The sequence below is a fragment of the Megalobrama amblycephala genome, linkage group LG12, assembly GCF_018812025.1.
Source record: "Megalobrama amblycephala isolate DHTTF-2021 linkage group LG12, ASM1881202v1, whole genome shotgun sequence".
NCBI classification, from domain to species: Eukaryota; Metazoa; Chordata; class Actinopteri; order Cypriniformes; family Xenocyprididae; genus Megalobrama; species Megalobrama amblycephala.
In genome coordinates this window covers 6,236,580-6,252,566 of record NC_063055.1, presented here as the reverse complement: position 1 = coordinate 6,252,566, position 15,987 = coordinate 6,236,580, and the positions used below count along the sequence as shown (strand labels likewise).

Sequence of the window (15,987 nt, the reverse complement as noted above, 5' to 3'; positions counted from 1 at the left end):
TTTAAACTTTCTATTCATCAAGGAATCCTGAAAAAAAAAGTACACAACTGTTTTCAACATTGAAAATAATCATAAATGTTTCTTGAGCAGCAAATCAGCATATTAGAATGATTTCTGAAGGATCATGTGACACTGAAGACTGGAGTAACGATGCTGAAAATTCAGCTTTGCATCACAGGAATAAATTACTTTGTCAAATATATTTAAATAGTACACAGTTATTTTAAATTGTAATAATATTTCACAATATTACTGTTTTTTACTGTATTTTTAATTAAATAAATGTAGCCTTGGTGAGCAGACGAAACTTCTTTTAAAAACATTAAAAATCTTAGTGGTTCCAAACTTTTTGACTGTACTGTATATATATATATATATATATATATATATATATAAATCAAAAATCTGCCTCTCAAATGACTTTTTATTTTGCAGCTGACATCATCAAGTTCTCTTATCTCTTCACGCCTTCCCACCAACATCCTGTCAAACAGTGAAAATGTTTAATAAAGAACTGCAATGGGTTGTTAACGTTGCTTCACGTTGAAGTTTCTCTGTTGTAAAAAAATGAAATAAGTTTAAGTTTAAAAGCAGAAACTTAAAGCACTTACTTTACATGAATTTTTCAGTAAGTTCAAATTGTTGAAATCTTCCTTTTGAGATTGATGCATGTTTGTTTGCAAAATGCTTTGGCTAATTTCAGATACAAATAAAAGTGTAGTACTCACAGCTTAATTTAATGTTTACATCCATACCACAGATTTTCTCTCAAAACCAATAAAGAAAATGCAGAAATAAAATCAGCAGATTCCCTTTTATCCATCAGAGTGTCACACTATTTAAACAAGTTTAAATGGTTGATTTAAATACTTTTAAATTAATTTGATAGTTGCTGTTTTTAAACATTTATTCACAGTGCCCGCTAACATCCATTCTAACTGCATTAGATATTTTCCTTTTAAAAAATATAAAAAATATTTTTTTAATGAATTAAATCAAATTTAATTCATACATTTTTTGTTACAGGTAGGTAGTTGAGATTTTAATGGCATGTCAACAGCTATTTTCATGGCAAGAGTTAAAGTGTTAGTTCACCCAAAAAGTTCTGTCATTTATTACTCACCCTCATGTCGTTTCACACCTGTAAGACCTTCATTCATCTTCAGAACACAAATGAAGATATATGTGATGAAATCCGAGAGGCATATGATTCATCCATAGACAGCAATTTAACCGACACTTTCAAGGTCCAGAAAGGCACTAAAGACAGCGTTAAAACAGTCGACATGACTGCAGTGGTTCAACCTTAATTTTATGAAGTGACGAGAATACTTTTTGTATGCAAAAACAAAACAAAAATAACGACTTTATTCAACAATATCTTCTCTTCTGTGTCACTCTCATACATTGTTTAAGTCCAGCGCTTCCAGGTTCTACGTCAGAACGCCAACTCATTATTGGCCGACGACGATCAGCTTTGGCCAATACTGAGCCGGCATTCGGATGTAAACACGGAAGCCTTCACTGTGCTTACTGCGGCAACTACGTAAGGGTAATGACAGGAAAGAGAAGAGATTGTTGAATAAAGTCGTTATTTTTGTTTCGTTTTTGCGCACAAAATGTATTCTTGTTGCTTCATAAAATTAAAGGGATAGTTCACCCAAAAATGAAAATTTGATGTTTATCTGCTTACCCCCAGAGCATCCAAGATGTAGGTGTCTTTGTTTCTTCAGTAGAACACAATTGATGAATTTTAACTCCAACCGTTGCCATCTGTCAGTGGTATAATGCAAGTCAGCGGGAACTTGGACTATAAGAGTAAATAAAACACGACAGACAAATCCAAATTAAACCCTGCGGCTCGTGACGACACATTGATGTCCTTAGACACGAAACGATTGGTTTGTGCGAGAAACCGAACAGTATTTATATCATTTTTTACCTCTAATACACCGCTATGTCCAACGGCATTCATCACTCGATTCGTGAGGTCTGATCGCGCTCTGACAGCTGCAGTGATGTCTCGCGCTTATACTTCAATGAGTGCTAGACATTACTTCCGTTGTCAGAGCGCGATCAGACCTCACGAATCGAGTGATGAATGCCGTTGGACATAGTGGTGTATTAGAGGCAAAAAATGATATAAATACTGTTTGGTTTCTCGCACAAACTGATCGTTTCGTGTCTTAGGACATCAATGTGTCGTCACGAGCCGCAGGGTTTAATTTGGATTTGTCTGTCGTGTTTTATTTACTCTTATAGTCCAAGTTCCCGCTGACTTGCATTATACCACTGACAGACGGCAACAGTTGGAGTTAAAAATCATCATTTGTGTTCTACTGAAGAAACAAAGACACCTACATCTTGGATGCACTGGGGGTAAGCAGATAAACATCAAATTTTCATTTTTGGGTGAACTATCCCTTTAGGGTTGAACCACTGCAGTCACGTTGACTGTGTTAACAATGGACGAGTCATATACCTCTCGGATTTCATCAAAAATATCTTAATTTGTGTTCTGAAGACGAGTGAAGGTCTTACGGGTGTGGAACGACATGAGGGTGAGTAATGAATGACAGAAATTTCATTTTTGGCAGAACTAACCCTTTCATTTTCTACCAGTTACATAAAAGTTGTATAAAATAAAATAAAATAAAATAAAATAAAATAAAATAAAAATTATTACAATTATTTTCAATAAACAGCATACCACAGATACAGCTGATAGAATTCAAGCTGTATTTAAGCCAGATTATTCAAGGCCTTGCTGATCAAACATACATTAAGCATATGATTCACTTACTTGATGTCGTCCTCATGGGCAAAGATGATGACTCCTCGAGCATTGGGGGTCTCCATTAGTCTCTTAATGATCTTGTCAAACTCTCCTGGTTTGGGCTCTCGTGGGATCTTCATGGACTGAGCAATGCACAGACCTCCTTTGTCAAAGTGAGAGAGAGATAGACACCGATACTGAAATTTTTCTCTCCTAAAATGTGACTCACTTTCTATTTATATTAATGACCGCCATGAAATTCTGGCAGCAGATGGGTACAAATGCATGCAGCTGTCTCAGTCATGCTCCTCTTTGGAACTTTTTGAATGATTGCATATTAATGGAAAGTCCAATCTGGATCATTCTATAGACCTTATGCGCCAGAGAAACAAGCGCGCAGCCATCTTTGGGATTTTGTGTTTGAACTTGCGGTAGCTCTGTATATTTCTAAGGCAGCGCTGTCGAAGAGTAATTAGCTGGTGAAGCTGGTGAGTAAACAAAAGTTATTATAAGCATTGTAATGTTTGAAGCGGATATCATAACAAATGTCAGTAGACCAGGAAGATTTCAAATCAAGTGTTTCATTCAAAAATCCGTAAGATCTTACCTTCATGCTGTGGAAATACAAATCGGAATCGGCTACATAAGGTCTATATGCTGCATCGACACACTCTCAAGTACCCAGAATTCAAAGCTTGATGACAGTATAGATACTGTACCTGCCTCTCGAGAGATCTGAACGAAGGCATCTACACCACTTTCACCATAATTCCCCTCTGATGCTAAAGTGGACACATAGTTCCAGCCCAAGGCCTTCACGATGTCCACCATAGCTTGGGCCTGGTAGGAGTCTGGTGGTACCACACGAGAGAAGAAGTCATAGCGGTTATTGTCGCTCAGCTCCGGTGCTGTGGAGGCGTAACTGATCTGGGGGATCTGAAAGAAAAAAGAGAGGAGATTTAAATTAATTTGTTAAAGCAAGCATCTTGTTAACTCCCCTGGGGGAAGGGGGGACATTTTCTTAATCTGTGTTTTTGTCCTGATTTCTAGTAGAAATATCAAAACATCCTTAAAACAAGATAAACAGATATGAGATGATTGTGACTTAACTTCAAAGAGCATTTCTTGAATTAAGTTTTTTTTTTTTTTTAACCCTACTGGCAATTATTTCTTGTTTTAAGCACACGCCTCACACAACATTGTATGCTTAAAACTCAAAAAATAATCTTAATTCAAAAATTAACTGTTCAAGAGTTGGTGAGCATAAGAGACTTCTTTCAAAAACATTAACAAATCTTAACAAGCATTGATTAGATAAGTAAAAACAGTGATTTTGTGAAATATTATTGTGATTTAAAATAACTTTTTTATTTTAATATATTTTAAAATGTAATTTATTCCTGTGATGCAAAGCTGAATTTTCAGCATCATTATTTCAGATTTCACTGTCACATGATCCTTCAGAAATCAGTCTAATATGCTGATTTGAGGATCAAGAAACATTTCTTATTATCAATGATGAAAACAGTTGTGCTGCTTAATATTTTTGTGGAAGCCGTCATACATTTATTTCCTGATTCTTTGATAAACAGATCAAAAGAACAGTGTTTATTTGAAATAGAAATATTTTACAACATTATCAAAATCTTTACTGTCACTTTTGATCAATTTAATGCATCCTTGCTGAATAAAAGTATTAATTTCTTTAAAAATAATAATAATAATAATAATAATTCACACTGACCCAAAACTTTTGAACAGTAGCTCATATTCACTAAAAAACATTTTATCATCTTACACAATTTAGTTTCTCTAGTAAATATAATAAGATATTTTGCATGGAAAACAAGATTTAAAGGGATAGTTCACCCAAAAATGAAAATTACCCCATGATTTACTCACCCTCAAGCCATCCTAGGTGTATATGACTATCTTCTTTCAGACGAACACAAGCAGAGATATATTTAAAAATATCCTGGCTCTTCCCAGCTTTATAATGGAAGTGAATGGGGGGCCAGATTTTAAACCCCAAAAAATACATCCATCCATCATAAAAATAATCCATATGTCTCCAGGGGGTTAATAAAGGCCTTCTGAAGCAAAGCGATGCATTAGTGTAAGAAAAATATCCATATTTAAAAACTACTTTACTTTAAAAACTAAAATAACTAGCTTCCAACAAACAGCCAGAGTGAGTCAGGATATTTTTTAATATAACTCCAATTGTATTAGTCTGAAGAAATCATATACACCTAGGATGGCTTGAGAGTGAGTAAACCATGGGGTAATTTTCATTTTTGGGTGAACTATCCCTTCAAGATTTTTACAGTGTTCTAGTCATGCTCCTATTTTCAATGGGGAAAGTCTGAAATTGAAAAAAAAGAAAAAAAAACATATGAAATCCCCAGTAAAATGTCTCATAAAGTTGTTGCTTTGGCTCAAATGAGTGTTAGCATGGTACTGCATACTTTCATAGACCACTCAAGCTTTGACAACAAAATGTGGTAGTGAATTATCTGCACTATTACATCATTTGTCTGAGCAAACGCAGATGCCTGCTGTTGGTTTCATCATGATTGGTTGCACGGCCTCAAACGCGGTTCACCCAGTGACTGATAAACCTACATCGACTCCGGCTTTTTATAGCAGTGAAAGTGGAGCAACGATTGTGTCTCGTCAGCTAATGCACAGAAGTTAAGCGAGGTCTCGGCATGTGGGTGAGCCATAGGGGCAGACTTACAACAGGTAGATGGATGAATGAACGATCCATTTGACAGATTATCTGTGAGGATAAGAGGGGTTTTAGTCAAATTAAGTTAAGCACAGGAGGAGAGATACAGAAATCAGGAGGGGGAAGGCGAAGAATTCATTTAACACTGATTATGTGCGGCGGCCACCGCGAATATGACTTTAACCCAGCGTTTCAAAATCCTGCACATTACAGGTGTCTAAAAAATCTGACACACCCAATTCAGGTCATGGAGCACTCCACTAATGAACCGATGAAATGAATCAGGTGTGTTAGATAACAGACCTTTACAAAAAAGTATTGTGGTGGTACCATGTTACGAGGACTGGGTACTGGCAAAGATTTCACACAAGCGCTTAATTATATTCAATTCTTTTGAAAATATTTTAGGTGCTTGTCAAAATCTCTCTTGATACAGTTTTTCTCAGTCGCTTTGGTACATTTCTTGAATCATCCTTAACATTTGCGAATCGAAGTACATTTATCAAAACATTCCGAACAAATAGCACCACACAATGGATTACCTGCAAAAGACTATAACTTTCTCAAAATCCTTAGTTCATCTCTCAAAAGTAAGCATTCATCAGAATGACAAGTCCTTGTGTCATTGTTCACAAACGAGATGTTCTCAATGTAACTAAATTACGGTTCTGATGCCAAACAAAAGCACAAGGCTGCACTTTTTTCTGTATGGCATATATCAATTTCAACAGTGCAAAATGACACATTATTATGCGTGGGATATTGATTGCAAGGGACTAGACAGGATTCACAGTTACTCTTTTACAGGTGGTCTGACAACAAATACAGTAATGTCATTTCGATACAGAAAAGAAAATACATTTTGGTCCAAAAATAACAAAAACTATGACTTTATTCAGCATTGTTTTCTTTTCCGGAATCCTTTCCATTGAATTGACTCCATTGAACTGATTCCATTGAGTCCTTTCATCTGTCGGCGTTGGTAATGCACTTTTACGTCGTCGTGGTTGTTTTTGGCGATTAGGACATCCGCGACATTTTGAAGCATCGAAAATACATTTTGGTCCAAAAATAACAAAAACTACGACTTTATTCAGCATTGTATTCTCTTCTGGGTCTTTTGTCAATTCGCGTTCACGACTCCGCTTCTTCTTCTTCTTCTTTACTGTTTTACGGCGGTTGGCATCCAGCTTATTGGTGCATTACCGCCCCCTTCTGCTCCGGAGTGTGGTTCACGACTCCGCAGTGACGCTTGTTATCCGGTGCGCCCGAGTTTCGTTTACAGTCTGAGGGAGACGCACGCTGTATTCAAGCTATTCTACATTGTTTGTATTTTGGTATTGCTAGATTTTTTAAAATGGTGCGTAAGTGTGCATGTCGTGGATGTCCTAATCGCCAAAAACAATCACGGCGACGTAAAAGTGCATTACCATCGCCGACAGATGAAAGGATTCAATGGAATCAATTCAATGGAAAGGATTCCGGAAGAGAATACAATGCTGAATAAAGTCGTAGTTTTTGTTATTTTTGGACCAAAATGTATTTTCGATGCTTCAAAAACTTCTAACTAACCCACTGATGTCACATGGACTACTTTGATGATGTTTTTATTACCTTTCTGGACATGGACAGTCTACCGTACATACATTTACAATGGAGGGACAGAAAGCTCTCGGACTAAATCTAAAATATCTTAAACTGTGTTCTGAAGATGAACGGAGGTCTTACGGGTTTGGAACGACATGAGGGTGAGTCATTAATGACATCATTTTCATTTTTGGGTGAACTAACCCTTTAACTAACTCAAAGATTATGTTAGTAGAACTTAAAGGGTTATTTCACCCAAAAATGAAAATTCAGTCATTAATTACTCACCCTCATGTTGTTCCACACCCGTAAGACCTTCGTTCATCTTCGGAACACAAATTAAGATATTTTTGTTGAAATCCATAGACAGCAATATAATAACTCTTTCAAGGTCCAGAAAGGCACTAAAGACATCGTTAAAATAGTCCACGTGACTACAGTGGTACAACCATAATGTTATGAAGTGACGAGAATACTTTTTTGTGCAAAAATAAAACAAAAATAATGACTTTATTCAACAATATCTTCTCTTCTGTGACATTCTCCTACGCTGTTTACGTACAGCACTTCCAGGTTCTACGTCAGAACGCCGACTCATTGGTCCGCTCCTGCGTCAGCATCACAGGCATACGTTGTGCTGCTCACGTAAACAGCGTCGGCCAATACTTGGCATTCTGACATAGAACCTAGAAGCGCTGAACGTAAACAGCGTACGAGAATGACACAGAAGAGAAGAAATTGTTGAATAATATCGTTATTTTTGTTACCTTTTTGAAGCGTAAATGGTGGTAGTTGCGTAGCTGTCAACGGAGGGACAAAAAGCTCTCAAATTTCATCAAAAAGATCTTCATTTGTTTTCTGAAGATGAACAAAAGTCTTACAGCTTTGGAACAACATGAGGGTGAGTAAATGATGACAGAATTTTCATTTTTGGGTGAACGAACCCTTTAAAAATTGATGCACATGATAAGCTTTCATGACACCGCAGCACAGCTACATCACGTGAGCGTAACCGCGATAGAGACGACAGTCCAAAATCTCTACCGGTTGACAAATTTCTATCGGTTAATCATGTCTATCCCTAGCTCAGACAGAAGTATATTTAATATTCTGCACTAGTGACTCTATAACAGCAATGTTCACCACCTCTCGGCAGAGCCGTCACAATCCAAATCCAACTTTTAATCACAGTAATGGCTGCTGTCTGCCCCTGATCTGTGTCCACGCACTGAACAAAAGCCCTAATTTCTATTATGTGCATGTAGTATATCTATATGTGTATGTTTGTATTTATGTGTGAATGCTTATGTATGTGAGCATGTCAATCTGTTCGCCATTTGCCAGAAAATCCAAAAAGAAATCCCTCAATATGTCCTGTTCCTAATTTCTGTTTCAATAGGAAATATATCAGCACAGGACAGAAAACCACACTCATAAAGCAATATCATGTGATCTTTAACATCCCAGTTGTTTATAAAATCAAATGGCATTCAAATGGAGACTTCTGATTAAGTGCTCTGCTTTTTAGATGTTTCTATTGAAAAAATGAGCATATAATCTCATGCATCTCCTCTAGAAGGTATCACAAATCTGGCTCAGGTTTGCCAAAACAACAAAATCTGCAATTGCAAAGTCAGAGATATCAAAATAACCATTTTCCTATCAAATTCTTCCAACACCAAATAATCTGAAATGCTATCCACATTCATTTTATACCTCTGTACTCTTACTGTATGTCAACAATTGTCTTCTAACTAAGGAATTTTAAGAGAAACATCTGAGACATTAAATGTATTCATTTAGCAAATGCTTTTATCCAAAGTGACATGCAAATGAGGAACATCACAACCTATTTGTCATAAAAAACTCAACGAATATCCATTCATACTGCAGAATGCCACACTTAAACTGAAGAATAAACTAGATTAGTTAAATTACAAGCTAAACAGAAAAGAAGAAAAAAGTGGAGACAAAGAAACAAAGTGGATACATAACTAAGAACTATGAAAAAGCAAACTACGAGCAACACAACTGTCCTCAGGGAGTTGATCTGTTGTCTGTCTTTTTCTACAACAACAAATCAATCCATCAGGATGTCGCCACTTGTCTCCCTCAAATGACCCGAACACAGTTCACATAAAGTTTGAGACGACTCTTTAATACCCTTTGCTGAAAGCGTATTTATGAATTATTGGTTATAGCCTAGAGCTGCAATTCTCTTGATTAATTAGACACAGCAGTTAATTAGAAGCTTTGAGCCAAGACTTCTGCTCTCCAAACAAACATTTGATAAAGAAATTGCTCAGCATGTTTATCAAAAACTTCACTTTTCAAGCTTGTGAAATTTACCAACACTACATAAGATATTTAAAATGTAAAAGTTTCATGGTCAATAAGACCTTGATACATTTATTGCTATAAATAATCTTAATAATAAAAATGCAACTGCCATCATCTTGCTACTCATTTATCGATTTTATTAAAAATGGTGTAACTCATGGTTAGTAATTGCTTGAATTAATCAGTTGTTATAAATAAAACCAAAAAAGTATTTTCATAATTTAAATGTCACCTCAATATTTGAACAATGTTTACTATGATATCGTAGTGATGTCTTTCTGTCCCCTGGATAGACCATGTTTTGACGGTCTTCCTCTAGCGTGACTCAATACTGACGGTTATCAATCTCTCGCTTGACGGAGGGAAGCAGAAAGAGACAGATTTACCATATAGGTTTACCAAATCTGACACACTATTCCAAAATATTTGAGCAAATGCTTTCCCCCGGCATGAAATAAGGTGAGCTTTTAGCTTTTTTCCTTAAACGAATGTTCCAGGTTCAACACAAGTTCAGCTCTTTCAACAGAATCTGTTCTGTGCTGTCGTTTACCACAGAAATAATTTCAACTCATCCCTCAGTTTAAAAAAACAAGCAAAAAAAATCCAACCCACATTTATTATAAATGAACATTCAATGGAAGTCAAGAGGGCATTTTTCAAGTTTTAAAAGCACAAACATACAGCTTTTTGTTGAAGCGCTTATACTAATTCTTCCATACAAAAATGTGTTTTTTGAGCTGCAAAGTTGTAATAATCCTTTAAGCGGTGGGACTGTTCTAGGTGGATGAACTTCTGGTGTGTTTTCTGACATAATGCCCTTGTTTGGATTTTCCTCTGTGTAAACAGAAGGGTTAATGTGTTTACTGGCTACACATGGTCTTAACAGGCACTGAAATACTGGATATAACTTTACATGGACTTCCACTGTAAATGCTTTTCTTTTCTTTTCTTTTCTTTTCTTTTCTTTTCTTTTCTTTTCTTTTCTTTTCTTTTCTTTTCTTTTCTTTTCTTTTCTTTTCATTTAAAGGGGACCTATTATGCCCCTTTTACAAGATGTAATATGTCTCTGGTGTACCCAGAATGTATCTATGTAGTTTCAGATCAAAATACCCCACAGATCATTTATTATAGCTTGTCAAATTTGCCCCTATTTGGGTGTGAGCAAAAACACGCCGTTTTTGTGTGTGTCCCTTTAAATGCAAATGAGCTGCTGCTCCCGGCCCACTTTCCAGAAGAGGGCGGAGCTTTAACAGCTTCGGTTGCTCAACAACAACAAAGCTGGAGAATCTCATGCAGACAAAATGAGGATTGTCAGTAACGGTGTTCAGCCTTACATTGTTCAAACCGGAGTCGACACTGATGGAGAGACTCAGGAAGAAGTTACAACTTTTACAATGAAACTGGACGTTTCTGAATGATTAGTGGATAAATTTATGTAGTTGCTGTGGAGTTGATTCAACTCATCGACTAGCATGTGTCGTCATGTTCATCTTTTGTGCAAATCCAGTGTTGAATTGACCCTCGTTTGTGAAGCAGTCCGGCGTAAAATGACGGCATGACAACAACACTCTACTACAACAATTCTTCCTCCTCTCTAAAGCAGCCCAACATGGCCTCACCCACTTTGTAACTTTGTCGTAACTTTGCAGATGTTGTTTATGCTCAAACAGCAACATTACACACTAACTAAAGTTAAAAAAGTGAAATCATAATTAAGGACCCCTTTAAAGGTGCTCTATGTACGTTTTTTGACTGTACTAAAGCATAAAAAAACCATAATATGTTTGCAGATATTTATGAAACATGCTCAGTTCACTTACTCGTTTCTCTGAAAACCATTGATACAGCCAGTTATTTTACTTTGAAATTTGCGGTCCGTGTCGGAATTTCTGTTTTTGTTTTGGTCTGTGCAAGACCGCACATTGCCAATTTACCCAATAGAATTTCGCCACCCCGGGTTGCCAGTTGGCGGAAAACACATGCAGTGTATTGCAGTCATGGAAGCCAGTGAACAAACTGGGTCAGAGATTGCAGACTCTACCCGACCTAAAAAGCCTCAGCATTCATCTAAAAATCTCTATGAACGGGAGCATATTAAAACACGATATCAACTCATCATAAATCAATAAATCAACTAATTATCTTACAGTGTGTAGGTCTCCTCGCCTTCCAATGTCAATTGAGTTCGCTCCTGTTGCATGTCTTCAAACTGGCAACCCGCAAGAGCGTCGAGTCTGAGGAGGGGGCGGGGCAAACAATATTTTGAATTTGGACTGCAGTACCCATTTCAACCACTAGCTGTCATTCTTACATGAATCACCTTTAAAGGAGTGATGAACTGAGAAATCAAATTTAAGAATATCCTGTAAGTTTTAGAGCTGAAAACTTCCTTGTTAGTCCAATAAAAGCTTTAATTAACACCAGACCCAGTGAACGACAGGATTTACAAAGTGGGGATCTATGACATCAAAGGGCAGCAAGCATCGCCTCTGCAGAAGAAGATCAACGCCTACTTCATCACTGCCTGTTTAGCCCCGCCCACCGATTCGTGCATGACATGCAATAGAATAGGTAGCCTAAGAAACATAGGCCTACGTGGTGCTAAACTGGTTCGAGCTACCAAGCAATAAACATGCCGTTGAGGATTACAAAATATTGTGCAGTGCCTGGACTCGACAGTAACAACATGTAAGTAACTGATATTAATGATTCATGTACAGTCAGATGTTCTTTGTTTGTGTGTCAGTAAATCAAACCCGTGGCTAAACATCAACTTGCTTTGTTTCTCTTAGTAGGATGAAAATAATCTGTTATTTGACGGTGATTAAATTATATAAAGAAAGCGATCAAAGAAAGCTCCCTTTCCAATTGCTGGAGGAGCGCGCGCTGAAGCTGTCAATCAAACAGCACGAGTTTATCAGTGACTAACGCGCAAAACTCCCATTTTATTCAACGAATCTTTTAGTTATATCGCATTTGCACTAATAATAAAGATGAAAGCATTTGTTAGTGTACAGAAATTGAGTTGCAATGACGAGATCACTGCTTTCATGCGCTCAACATATGTGACCGGCTACAGTGTTCATCTCTGCAACCTTTCATGCCGCGATCTAAATATAACGCCATAGATCTAAATGTAATGCAACACTTTTCACGATTAGTTAACCTTGAGAGCTGTAATAGTAAAAACGCGCTAAAAGAGAGAGTAATACTTGGATATTTTCATATGCAAAGACGTTAGCCAATCACAGCAGTGGACGTTTACACTGAAGTCTCAAAGAAAAAACAGAGCGTTCAAACCAGAGGGCTAAAATCAGGGTAGGAAAAATGCCTTTTATTTATAAATTATGACAATTTTGGATGTAAAAAGCATATTAACATTATAAGTGCACCCCAGGAAACATTATAAAACAATAAAACAACTCGGTTCATGACCCCTTTAAGCATGCTATAGTGTATTGTGCATGCTGTGCAACTATAAGCAACTAATATAAGGGTGATTTCACACAAAAACATTGCTCAATAAGGTTTCTCCAATGGACTTTACACTGGCAAGTGAAAATTGTACTGCTGACAGCCTGATAATTTAGTGTCTCGATGCATAATAATAGCAACTGACACACAAAAAAGTTCACACAAAAGCATTCCCTTAAGTTCAACAAAAAATAGCCACAATTTTCTCACTTGAATTAACTGCCACAGGCATCAGTGCAATTACTGACCATTTAACTCACAATAACGGCAATTAGAGGAAACTCTGAAAGCCAAGGTGCCTGTAGACACTTAGTTTCTTTAGAACAACTAATGCAATGATTATTTTTTCACAAAGAAACCTGTAGCAATCTTAAATCAAAATATAATCTCTCCATTGACCCATTGCATGCAATTTCTAAATGACTAATGCTCACACATGCACCTTGCAAAGTGATTTCAGTCCTCAAAACTCTTCCTGTCAAACATTTGCCCTTGTGATTTGCTTTCACTTTCTCTTACAGACTCAATTTGAGTTTTCTGAATGGAAGCCAGCAGCTTATTGTACCAAAAGGTCCTCTAATTTTGCAGCTAAGAGCTTGATGTGTTTTCTAGACCCACAGACTCGGTTTAATGGCTCAGAGCAAAGACAGAGTAATTAAGGCCAGAAACACACTTAACACAAACACTTCTAAATACGCAAGCTCAATTTTACACATCAGAAGACAATTTATGCCACAATGCAAGAACAATGTGCTGCAAGGGGTGCAAAAACATGCATCAAACCAGTGGTTCTCAACTGGTGGGTTGCAAGTCTGTTGTGATAGCCGAAAAGGAAAAACCATTGTGCATATTTAGGATAGCAAAATAAACAAATCAACTTTTAAATAGAGGAGAAAATGCTTACAGTAAATTTTGTTGTTCAAACTCGGCTGTATTTGCTGCAGATTCATTCATCACTTCTATAAGTTAGTAATATTGGCAACATGGACAGGTTGTGATGCAAGGTATAAGAAAGGGACTACATTAAACTTGGGATACTGGAGCAAAGCCAACTGAGAACCACTGTATTAAATTGTCATCTTCTGCAGTCAGTTTTCTCTTTCAGCTGAACTGTCCTAGTTCGAAGAAATTCATGCTGAGAAAGTTTGTAAAGTGTATTTTAAGTTTGTAAAGATAAACTTTTGACATGTTTATAGCAGCTAGTGTACCCAAACAATAAAACGTTGAAGGGAACGCTATGGCACCCCTTAAATCTTGAGATTTGATAGCAACATGCAGGTTAAGTAGGTACAAAAAGCATGCGTCTGCATACTTGTAGAGAATGTTTTTGGCTGTTGTACATGACTTGATGCATGGAATAAGGCCTTAAATACACTTTATGCAAGTATGCAAATGCAGATGCAAACTTAAAGTGCCCCTATTATGATATTTTAAAAGGTTCGTAATTTTGTTTTGGAGGTCCCCTACAATAGATTTGCATGCATCAAAGATCAAAAAATAATCATAATATACATTGCAACATCACTCATTTTTCAAAGAGTCTAAAAACTGTTCATTCAAAGATTCAGTCTCTCTAAACCCCTTCTTTGTCGGAGCCTACTCTGCTCCGATTGGTCAGATGGCCCAGTCTGTTGTGATATGTCTACCACTTACAGTGCGTGTAGGAAATGAAGCGCCCATTACCATATCTGAATTTCAGCTCCAGAGGCTTCCTCAGTGCTTGATACAGTGATATGAACAAAAACAATGGCATCTGTGTCTTCCGTATCAATTCCAGCGTAAGTCTTCATTCTTTGTGCATGCAAAGTGGACACAACAAAATGCATGCAAACAACTTAGCTTAGCTCCTCCCCTGAGTGAGCTGTACACGTTTATCTCCTCGCCAGAGCATATAACAGCAGCATTCAAGTAATGTATTCTTATTAAATCTACTTAAAGCTGCAGTCAGTAAGTTTTACCTCTTTATCGCCATCTCTGTTTGAAACCTGCAATAGCATTTATTTGCGGAATTATCATCTTTACGTGGGTTGTGCCAATCACTTAGTTCATAACATCAAACTGTACAAATTATTATTATTGTTATAATTTGTTCTCAAACTGTTAATGTTAACAACATCAGCATTGCTTGATTACTTGTATTTAGTGTGTATTAGCGTTACCTGTAGATGTCACTTTCTGTACAGTCTAATCTCTAATGTTAATTTGTCATGCCATAAAATCCGCCATCAAAATGATAAATTTAATTATTCCAGCTGCTGTGAGAAAAGACTATAAATGATCTGTCACCTGCAGCATCCTCACATAATATAGCCTACTAGCTGGGACTACTTCTTTATGTAAACAGACGTGATGTAATGATGCAAACGGCGACATGCTTGAATTTCCCGCGGAAACTCACCAGTACCACCTGAATTAAAACATTATTACAAGCTTACCGTTGTGAATCGGGCTAAGGTAAGGAGATAGTTTTGAACATTGGCTGGTTATGTACTTGCTCAAAAATTGATTTTGGATCATTTTTAACTAAAAAAAGTTACGGACTGCAGCTTTAAGTTATTCAATAAAAAATAACATATCTTATCATCAGTTTAAACTGATATGGCTTTAAAGGTGCCCTAGAATAAAAAATTTAATTTATCTTGGAATAGTTAAATAACAAAGAGTTCAGTACATGGAAATGACATACAGTGAGTCTCAAACACCGCTGTTTCTTCCTTCTTATATAAATCTCATTTGTTTAAAAGACCTCCGAAGAACAGGCGAATCTCAACATAACACAGACTGTTACGTAACAGTCGGGATCATTAATATGTACGCCCCCAATATTTGCATATGCCAGCTCATGTTCAAGGCATTAGACAAGGGCAGCCAGTATTAACGTCTGGATCTGTGCACAGCTGAATCATCAGACTAGGTAAGCAAGCAAGAACAATAGCGAAAAATGGCAGATGGGGCAATAATAACTTACATGATCCATGATAACATGATATTTTTAGTGATATTTGTAAATTGCCTTTCTAAATGTTTTGTTAGCATGTTGCTTATGTACTGTTAAATGTGGTTAAAGTGACCATCGTTT

General features: G+C 36.8%; 1 protein-coding gene across 2 annotated transcripts in view; it reads right to left on the bottom strand.

Annotated features, from left to right (window-relative positions):
* Positions 1-15,987, bottom strand: part of grm6a (glutamate receptor, metabotropic 6a) — a 76,687-nt gene that overhangs the window by 39,468 nt on the left and 21,232 nt on the right. The window contains exons 3-4 of one of the 2 annotated variants that reach the window (XM_048210437.1): positions 3,496-3,712; positions 2,804-2,939 (exon numbers count right to left, since the gene is read on the bottom strand). In XM_048210437.1, the coding sequence (XP_048066394.1) occupies positions 2,804-2,939; positions 3,496-3,712 (353 nt within the window). The remainder of the gene's footprint in view (positions 1-2,803; positions 2,940-3,495; positions 3,713-15,987) is intronic. The other variant, XM_048210438.1, reaches the window with a different exon arrangement.